General features: G+C 41.5%; 1 protein-coding gene across 2 annotated transcripts in view; it reads right to left on the minus strand.

The window, feature by feature from the left end:
* Positions 1-142, minus strand: part of ATF1 (activating transcription factor 1) — a 63,406-nt gene extending 63,264 nt beyond the window's left edge. The window contains exon 1 of one of the 2 annotated variants that reach the window (XM_065934421.1): positions 3-142. In XM_065934421.1, the coding sequence (XP_065790493.1) occupies positions 3-92 (90 nt within the window). In that variant the 5' untranslated portion in view covers positions 93-142. The remainder of the gene's footprint in view (positions 1-2) is intronic. The other variant, XM_065934422.1, reaches the window with a different exon arrangement.
* Between the last annotated feature and the right edge of the window lie 10,663 nt (positions 143-10,805).

Genomic DNA, 10,805 nt, shown 5'->3' on the forward strand with positions numbered 1-10,805 from the left:
ACCTTCGACAGAGGACTCTCGCCTTGGGCCGCGGAGGCGGCTTCAGAGGCGAAAACCGCCCCGCGGCGGGAGGTCTTCGTTTTAATTTTCATTGGGGGACAGCAGGCGGGAGGGAGGGAGGAAGACACCGCCGACTGAAGGGGTGCAGCAGGCCAGGCAACGAGAACCGGAAGCGTGCCCCGCCGGGGGAGAGCGAGCAGCCCCTCCCCCTTCCGCCAGGCGCCCTCTGCACCCCTCCCCCACCGCAGCCGCCCCGCGCGACCCCCCCCCAGACGCGCGACGCGCCTCGGCGTCCCCGCGGGGGCCGCGTCCCCGCGCCCTCCTCTTGCCCGGGGACACGGGAGCACGTCCCCACCCCGCCTCCCCCGCCCCCTGCTTACCTGTGGCTGCTGCCTTGCCGCTGTCCGGGGCGGGGAACTTCCACTCCCCCCTCCCAGGTGGATCCGAATTCACTACCCACTTCCCCACCCCCTCACGCGGCGGGGGACGTGCCTCTTTCTTAGGGGTCAGGCGGGGCGGGGAGAATCAGTGTCACTTAACAGCCAACTGTCCTAAGCTACCGTTTCCTCGGCAGTCAGGGCCGCCACTGGCGGCATGATCTACACCAGGCCGGGGGCGGGGGAGCGAAGGGGGGCAAAACTGAGTAACAGAGCGTGGGGGGTGAGGTTAGGGCGGTCCTTCCGTGAGGGCGCCGTCCTACGTCACCGCGTTGCGCACGTGACGCGCCGCCATCTTGTGTCGGGGTATCCCGGTATGGCGAGTTCGTGTTGCGAAGGTGTTATTCTGGCGAGAGTTGGGCGTGGCGTTACCTGCAGTTTCTTCTAGCCTCAGGAGCTCTGTCTTCACTGCTCCCAGACGTCTGTTTTCAGAGGCCGCACCCGCTCGGGGGCTCAAGAGGCCGCTCGGCCTGAAGCAGTTTTCTTCGGTTCGTGGCGTCAGTCTCAGCTCAGCTCCTACTTGGTGCGGCCCAGAGCTGTCGTCCCGGCTTTGACCCACGCCTAACCTGCCGCCAGTTATAGACAGAGTGACTTGAAGCCTGAAGGCTTGTCCTCAGTTTTTCTAACCACCCTAACTAATAAATGTTAATCCTATAAAACAAGCGTTAAGAGTTGTATCTTTAATCACACATGAAAGGATTAAAAGCCACACCCACAAGGTGTCGGTAGGGTGTTGGTGTGTCACGCTGAGCACAGATTTAGATAGAGAAAAGTTACAGTACAATCGAGTGTTGTAAAATAAAATCACACCGGGAATTTCCTGGCGGAGCAATGGTTAGGATTAGGCGCTTCCACTGCAGGGGAAGCAAGGCTCCATCTCTGGTCTGGGATCTAAGATCCCGCAAGCCGCACAACCCGGCCCCCTCAAAAAAAACAATACAATGAGAAAAAAACAAACAATACAATGACACCGTCGTTCTGATACATCACAAAAGCTTTTTAAACTTTATTAAATGAGTGTCTACCTTTCTGGAGAAGGGATGTTGTATTATTCTGATATATCCTGAATTTTTTTGTTTATCCATTTCCTTGCAAATGTTCTTTGCTGACTTTCTGGAGATAATAAATGATAGACCTTTCAATTTGCTCTTGACAAAATGCTCCATAATTTTTCTAAAACTTTCCTAGCTTGAGATCTCCAAGAAGGCAACTTGATTGAGTCGATAGGGCCCTTCCCCGTTTGACCTTTAGGGCCGGATAATGTGATTTATCACATTAAATTAGGGCCGGATATTGTGACTTAACTCTGTGCGAAACTGTGCCAGACTCTAATATCTCACTAATGTTTATCCATTGTCATTCATTCAGGAAAACACTGACTACCTATTAAAACCTACAACAGTTAACTGCCCGCAGTTTATTTGTTTTGGCAGAGCCCTGTGGCTTGTGGGATCTTAGTTCTCCCAACCAGAGAACCCAAATCTCCTGCATTGGAAACACAAAGTCGTAACCACTGAACCAGGGAGGTTCCCCAACTGCCCTTACTTTAGCTTTTCGATAAATTATTTCGATAAATTAGGTAAATTATCCAGCCTAAATGTGTCTTATCAAAATTGGGGAAAGTGTGACATTCATCTTATGTCCCAAAGTTACTTAAAGAATCAAAATGCCATGTATCATAAGAAAGCATAGTCCTATGAAAGTAGAGCGGAGAAGAGGTTCTCAGACATTAACCTTTCATGATAACAAAGCCTAGCAACAGTCATTCTAGAATCCAGAATATTAATGACTGGAAGGCTGGTTCTACATTTATTGTTCTTTTCTTGCTGGGTTATTTCCTCCTTGGAAGACAGGATGCTTAACAGATACTGATCTGGGCAAGAGGGATTGCCTGCGGGGGAGGGGGACTGGAAAATGTCAACCATTGAAAGACCTTAGAGCTCAGCAGGTAAAGAATCCACCTGCAATTCGGGAGACACAGGACATGTGGGTTCAATCCCTGGGTCAGGGAGTTCTCCTGGAGGAGGAAATGGTAACCCACTCTAGTATCCTTATCTAAAAAATCCCATGGACAGAGGAGTCAAAGAGTCAGAAGTGACTATGCACATGAAACTAAATTTTACTGAAACGTTCAAAATGTGCATGGACTCCTTCTTTAGTCCCCTTTCCACCTATAAAGCATCTTAAGTCTAAATCAAATTTTATGTTGTGCAACACTGCCACTCACAAATATTTAATATTTCTTCCAGCCTGTTTTTTTCTCAAGGAACTTTCCCAAGCTGTACCAGCTGCTTTTCTGCAATTCGAGGAATAACTGATGATGAAGGGAAAAAAAAAAAAGGCTTGTTTATGATGTACATAGTTCTCTCCCAATAGTAAGAATTTTATAAACCAGAAGGACAGGTCTTTGACTTCAGAAGTGAGGAAGTAGAGTAAAAAAAGAAATTTGATTTCCAAAGGTAACTGTTTTAAAGCAAACTGGTGGCACCTCATGGGCTCTCCTGGACCACTGTTTTCTAGCTAGGAGAGAGGGACATTATACTGAAATAGATTAAACAGTACTACCTATTTCACGGGGCTTTGTAGATTGAGTTTAACACAATAAAGTTAGATCCAGTGCCTGAGGCAGACTAAGAATTCAATAAATGTTGGATATTAGTATGAAAGATACTGCAATATAACTGCCAGAAATTTAGCTGCTAAAAACTTTAATTGGCTGCACATTCCAAGAAGCCTCATGAGTTAACGAAAGGACTGAGCTGAAGAAGAGGACTTGAGAGCTGTGAAACAGTATCTGGAACAGGTCACCTCTCAAAAGGAAGAAATTATTCAAAACTAGTAAATGTAGGCTTTGTGGTCTAATAATAGGCTTGTTTCTCTTTTTGTTTTGTCCTTTTTCAATACTCAAGTCTAAACTCACAAGAGAACCTAACCAAGTATAGGTTCTAAATGCCTGCAGTAGTTATATGAACCACAGCTGGATTTGTTTCAACTAACACGCTTAAAACAGGGTTGTCACATATAACTTAGCTCTGAAACTTTCCTACTTCATGTTAATACACTTGGACTCATAGAACTAATCTGTGAGGCCCTTGGAGTAGTGGTGTCCATCCATTCCTCCTCCTTTTTACCGGATATGTCAGTCATCCGTATCTTACCAACAGTGGGCACCTGACCCAAGCTGGGCCATCAGTCTCCCCCGTGGAAATTTATCTTTGCACAAAAGTTAGTCTCTCTCTAGATAAACGAACCTAAAGCTTAGGAGTTTTGTAATGAGTCTCTTCCATCCGCAAACAGCCAATGAGCCAAGAGAGCTAACCCAGTGGCTTTCTAAGTCCCAGTTCTAGAACGTGCTGCTTGCCTCTGCCCTTAGGTACCATGAGCCTCTCCTTTGTCCTTGCAATGAATACAACTTTTCTATTTAAAGTAGCTTACTTCGGTTGCTATTATTTCTAGACTAACCACGTAAAAAATACACCTAGATATGGGAGAAACTATTTCCTGTGACCTCCTCCCTTTCTCTGTACCTCACCACTAGTGTGGTATCATTATCTCTAGCATTGTCAATTGCAGTAGCCTCCTAGCTGGTTCCAAGTAAAATCCTACAATGAACAAATACTGGTTACTGTTAGTTGGAGTTTATAAGTAATCAAATTATTTACCGTCAAGATTATGATTACAGGGTGGTAACAAGACAACTTACAGCAGCTTCCTGGAGGAACCTTCTTTACGTTGGTCAGAGCAGCCTGCAAGTACCATGCACCTTTGTAAGCCCACAGGTAGTGATGCTGAGTAAGGCTCTGAGGGTAAGAAAGTTTTTTTTTTTTTTGGGGGGGGGTTAATTTTGGCTGCACTGGGTCTTTGTTGTGGCATGCAGGCTTTCTCTAGATGTGGCATGGGTGGGCTTCTCTTGTTGCAGTGCACAGGCTTAGTTGCCCTGTGGCATGTGGGATCTTAGATCATAGTGGGATCTTAGCCCAGGGATTGAACCCATGTATCCTGGACTGGGAGGCAGATTCTTAATCACTGGACCACCAGGCAAGTCCCAGAAGTATCCAGAAAGAGTAAGTCTATTAACATAAGATCAAGTCAGTAGCCCTTGTAGGCTGGAAGAAGCCCAATGCGGTTGACTTACTATTAAGCAGCCAATTAGTATCCTACATAAATAGTGCCTTGGAAGCTTAGTGTTGGTCTCTGTATTTACTTGAAGATTCAGAGACAGCAGTAGCTAAATCAGCCTTGCTAAGTGGGAGTCCATGATACTGGGCCTTTTCATACCTTACATCTTTGCCAATGTACCTATCCAATTCACATGCTTATTGTGGTAATGCTGAGATGGTCAGTATGTGGCTAACATCAACCAGCCATGTCATTCTGTCTATTTGGATGTTAACTGTCTCTGCCAAGGTGAATTCTTTTTCATGGGCATTGACATGTGAAGCAAAGATCTTCATACTCTGTCTTCCCTTCTCTATATCCATCTATATACTTCTGCCCCAGATCTTGCTGCAACCAATAATCTAGTCTTTTTCCTTTTAACACACTGACCAACTGGCCAGGCCATTTGCCACTGCACATGAATTCATATATATTCTCATTTTGAACCACTTCTCCTTCCACACAAGATGGATGGATGATCACATGTTAATATCTGCCCATTGAGAAGATTTTCCTTGCAACTGCCTTTCAAAGTTACCCCTCAGAATGGCTGTAACTGACTCATAAGCCAAATGGGCTTTTTCCACCTGCTTCAGCAGGAGCCACCCCTGTGCTCCACTAGGCCATAGATATGAGCTGAGTGAAGAACACGGGTGTAACTGCAGTAGGTAACAGGAGCTTCTGGGTTACCTCTGCACACATTTTGCTTGTGTCCTCTGATTCTGCTTAAGCTTGATCCCAGGTGTAATCTTTCTGTCTTATGACGTCTTGGTGTTAGGCTCATCTGACTTTGACTTGGTACATTTGACAGAATCCGGTCAGTGGTGGACAGTTCCAGATGTGTAGTCATTTAGTGTCTCCTCTCCTGGTCAAGTTTTCCATGTCCATCATGTCCCAGTAGCACACCAAGTTTTCAAAAGGCTTAAAATTCTCTGCTACAGCTGGCATATCCTTGCTCAAGATATTCAATAGCTTGCATTTGATCCTCCCACTGGGTCTTGCCATAAACATCCCACTGCTTCTTTTCCCACAACTGTCACCTCCACCAAAAGGGTCTGCAAGATCATATGATTCCAACCTTACTTAAAGTTGTCACCTGGTTATTGTCCAGAGCAGTATTACTAGGCATGAAATGTGCTCTCTGCAGAACCCAAAGAGGCTTACCAAGGATTGTGCTTCCTTAGAGAAAGGGGATGCGAGATGCAATGATTTGTTTTTTTCCGTCTTAGGAGATATGTCAGCATGCCCCTGATCACTAGACCTCTGAATCTTCAGAGAGTTTATTTCCCATCCTCTGGATTGCATGCAGCTTACCAAGACCTTCAGGGTACTGACCACTTCTTGTTGTCTGATCAGAGTGATGTCACATAATATAATTCTGGGGCAAAACTATAAATGTATGTTCCTGTCCTTTCTATGGGCACTACTTCTGATTCTTTAACATTTTTAATTGAGATATAATTAATATATTAGTTTTTAGATGTACAATGTAATGATTCAATCTATGTATATATTGCAAAATGATCACCACAGTAAGTCTAGTGAATATCACATTTAGTTACAAAAACAAAATATTTTCCTAGAGAACTAATTGATTCTCTTTCTTGACTGGAATACAAAAAGACACATTTGTCAGATCAATGGCTACATACTATGTACTGAGACCATATTAATCTGATCTAACAAAGATACAACAGCTATAATTGTGTCTACAATTCAGTTGAGCTTGCAGTAATGTACCGCCATCCTCCAGGATCCATGAATTTCTGCAGGGACCAAATTGGTGAATTAAAAAGAGCTTAAACAAGGACCACTATGTCTGGTGACATCACCACCATTTCCTCATAAGGTGCAATGTTAATAGAGTTATTAATTTATTAACTTGGCTAAATTGGGAGCCATTTCACTTTCCCATTTCTGGACTTTCAATTCTACTCCACTGACTGAGAGGTCTATCCTTCTGCCAGTATCACAGTCTCTTTATTATAGCTTTGTAATAGGTTTTGAAATATGGGCATGTAAGTACTCCAACTTTATTATTCTTTTTTAAGATTGTTTTGACTACTGAATCCCTTATATTTCCAGATGAATTTTAGGATTAGTTTGTTCATTTTTATAAAATAGTCAGCTAGGATTTTGATACTATGTTGAGTCTGTAGATCAATTTGGAGGATACTGCTATCCTACCAATATTAAATCTTCCAATCCATGAACATGGGATGACTTTCCATGTGTTTAGGTCTTCTTTAGTTTCTATCAACAATTTTGTAGTTTTTAGTATACAATTTTGCACTCTGACTAGAATTAAGTATTTATTCTTTTTGATGCTATTTTAAATAGAATTGGTTTTTAAATTTCATTTTCTGGAATGTTCATGGCTAATTAATTAAAAAAAGAGATTTTTTGTTGATCTTGCATTCTGCAACCGTGTTGAACTTGTTTAGTAGTTTGCATGTGTGTATTCTTTAGAATTTCACATACACAAGTCATTTCATCTGAGACTGGAGAGAGCCTTAATTTTTCCTGTTCAATCTGGATAACTTACATTTTTCTTGCCTAACTGCCTTTTATTCAATGTTGAAGAGGTGAGAACAGACTTTCTTGTCTAGTTCCCAACCTCAGGGAGAAATCATCCAGTTTTTCACTATTAAGTGTGATATAAGCAGTCAATTTTTTTCATAGATGATCTTTATCAGATTGAGCTTTCACCATCATGTTTGAAAGATCTGACAAGGCACAGAACTGATACCTTTTTTCTCTTCCAGCACTCTAAATACATCATTCTGTATTCTCCTCGTTTCTATTATTTCTAATGAGAAGTTGGCTATTACCATTGTTCTCCTGTATGTAATGTGTCACTTTCCCTTGGCTACTTTTAAAACTTTTGCTTTATTGAAGTTTAACAGTTTCCCCTTGATCATGCCCAAGAGTGGTTTTCTATATGTCACCCATGGCTCCTGGAATTTCCTCAGTCTGTAAATTTATGTCTTTCCAAATTTAGTGAGCTTTTGTCTCTATGTCTGCACATATTTTTTGTGTGTCCCATTCTTTCCTAACTGGAATGCCAAAGGACTCTAAAGCTTTCTCTCTTACTTTTTTCTTCAATCTTTTTTTCTCTTTGTTCTTCAGATTGATAATCTATTAATCAATCTTCAAGGTCACTTATTGTTTATTATACCAGCTTCAGTATGTTGTTAAGGTCATTAAGTTCCCAAATTTTTCATTTCAATACTGTACTTTCCAGTTCTGGAATTTCCATTTTTAAAAATAATCTCTGTTTCTCTGCTAGATTCCCTATTTATCCATTGTGTATATAAACATATAATATTTGTATATATATTATATATATATATAAACAATGGCTGATTTAATGCTGTTGACTACTAATTGCAACATCTCAGTAGAATGGACTTGCAGTTGGTATCTGTTGACTGATTTTCTTTTTCCTTAAGTATGATTCATATATTTGTTTCTTCAGATTTCTAGTAGTTTTATCATTGGGATGAATTATATTCATTTATAGGGTGATTTTTATTCCAGAAGGCAGCTGATTTGAGAGGGCTTAATTTCCAATCTCTTTCTTCTTCAGTCATAGACAATGGCTATAATTTCTGCGCAACTCTTTCAGCTTCTAGCTGATGCTTTGTTTCACCAGGAACTCTGGATTTTTCTCCACATAATTTTGTTTAGCCATTAATCAAAGATTTTGACAGATTCTATATGCAGGTTTGGAGACATATCTTCTGGGGCTCTCTCACTTTATAGATTTTTCATCTACTCTGTGGCTGCTCTGCCAACCTGGAACTGTCCTTTTACACCATAAGCCAATAGACTGTGGTTCTTTACTACTTAAGCTATTTGGAGTTATGGGGATGTCCTCAAACAAAAACACACACACAAATATCACCTATTGCACTTCATTTTTCTTTCTTCCTTTTTCAAAGTAGTTATTTCCATCTTTGGGAGGGTTAATCTGACCATGGTAACTCCACCATTATCCGACTCATGATACTGATTTTTATGTTCATCTTGTATTCAGCATACATTCTCAGGACTTCTCTGGTGTTCCAGTGGCTAAGACTCTGTGCTCCCAATACAGGGGGCCTGGATTTGATCCCTGGTCGGGGAACTAGATCCCACATGCTATAACTAAGACCTGGTGCAGCCAAATAAATAAATACTTTAAAAAATGTGTACATTCTCTTGTATTTTCTACATAGACTATTATATTGTCTACAAATATTTATGTTTTTCTTCCTTTGTATCCAGTTCACGTAGCTCATTTCTTTCCCCCTAACTATGCTAGCTATAAACTCAAGTACAATGCTGAATAAAAACGATAGATAATAAGTATCCTCATCACAGTCTTGACTTTCATGGTAATGCTTCTGAAGTATCACCATTAAATATATTTTACTGTAGGTTTGTAATAGATGATCTGTTAAAGAAATCTTTAATTTCTCTTTCTGCTATTTCATTGTTGGTGTATAGAAAGGCAACAGATTTCTGTGCATTCATTTTGTATCTTGCAGCATTACCAAATTCATTGATGAGGTTCAGTAGTATTCTGGTAGCATCTTTAGGATTTTCTACATATAGTATCATGTCATCTGCAAACAGGAAACAATCCCATTTACCATAGCATCAAAAACAATAAAATACCTAAGAATAAATCTATCTAAGGCGGCAAAGGGCTTCCTTGGCAACTCAGTGGTAAAAAATCCGCCTGCGATGCAGGAGACGCAGGTTCAAACCCTGGATTGGGAAGATCCTCTGGAGAAGGAAATGGTAAACCACTCCAGTATTCTTCCCTGGGAAATCCCATGAACAGAAGAGCCTGGTAGGCTCCCAGAAGGATCCCAGAGTCATACACTTTATAGTGACTAAGCAACAACAACAAGTGAGGCATAAGTCCTATACTCTGAAAACAGTAAGACACTGTAGAAAGAAACTGAAGCTGACACAGATGGAAACATAGACCAGGTTCTTGGATTGGAGGAGTTAATACTGTTAAAATGATCATATTCCCCAAGGCAATCTACAGATTCAATGCAGTACCCACCCAATTCCAATGGCATTTTCCACTGAACTTTGGCACTGTTGAGCACTCCTTCCCCTTTGAAACTCTTCCTACGATTTCCATGCCTAATATCCTTCCTGGTTTTGACACTATCTCTCCAGCAATTCCTTCTCCCTTTTGTAGATTCTTCTTCCCTCAGCCTTTAAAGGCTCATGTTCTCTGGGGCTCCATTATTAAGTCTTGTCTTGCTCTATATGATCTTTCTTGGCACCATCATCCACCTCCACGACTTCAATTACCACTTTTAAAAGAATGTCTCCCAATACATAGTTCTGGGCCAGAGCTGTCCTGCTGTTTCTCTCCCTCTAGCATCAGATGTGATCACAGTGACTTCTGTCTAGTGAGTTAGGCACTCAATAAATGTGTGTTAAATTTAAAAAGTTCTCAGCTGCCTGAATAACTTGAACTATAATTCAAAGACCAGTTTCAGTGTTGTAGAATATGCACAATTTGATAAAAACTCCTATCAAGTTTCTTGAAACCAGGAAATGGTAGCACAAATGAAGTATTACCTTAGAAAAGATGCAACCCAGGACTTCCCTGGTGGTTCAGTGGTTAAGCATCTGCATGCTAATGCAGGGGGCATGGGTTCGATCCCTGGTCTGGGAAGATTCCACATGCCACAGGGCAACTAAGCCCGTGCGCCATAACTATGGAGCCCATGTGCCTAGAGCCCGTGTTCTGCAACAAGAGAAGCCACTGCACTGAAAAGCCTACACACAATGAAGAGTAGCCCCCACTTGCCACAACTAGAGAAGAATGCTCACAGCAACGAAGACCCAGCACAGCCAAAAATAAATAAAAATTTTTTAAAAAAGAAAAGTTGAAACCCACATCAATTACAGATTTTTAAAAAATTAACATGTATGCTTAAAAGTTTAAAACTACCAAATACCACATGGGTAGGAGGAAGACTAAGCTATAATTGTTCCAGATAAAAGGCCCAAAATGATTCTACTGTTCCTCAATCTGGCCTCCTTTTATAGAACTGATTTGCTATAACTCTGGATCTTTGTGGTCATTTTCCTAAGACCTCTCCAGCCATCTTTGGGTCTCACTATCCAAGTTAAAATAAAATTTTATTAATTCCAATTTATCAGTCCTCCCAACATGCGAAGCATTAAACACAA

This window comes from Muntiacus reevesi, chromosome 4 (assembly GCF_963930625.1).
Source record: "Muntiacus reevesi chromosome 4, mMunRee1.1, whole genome shotgun sequence".
NCBI lineage: Eukaryota > Metazoa > Chordata > Mammalia > Artiodactyla > Cervidae > Muntiacus > Muntiacus reevesi.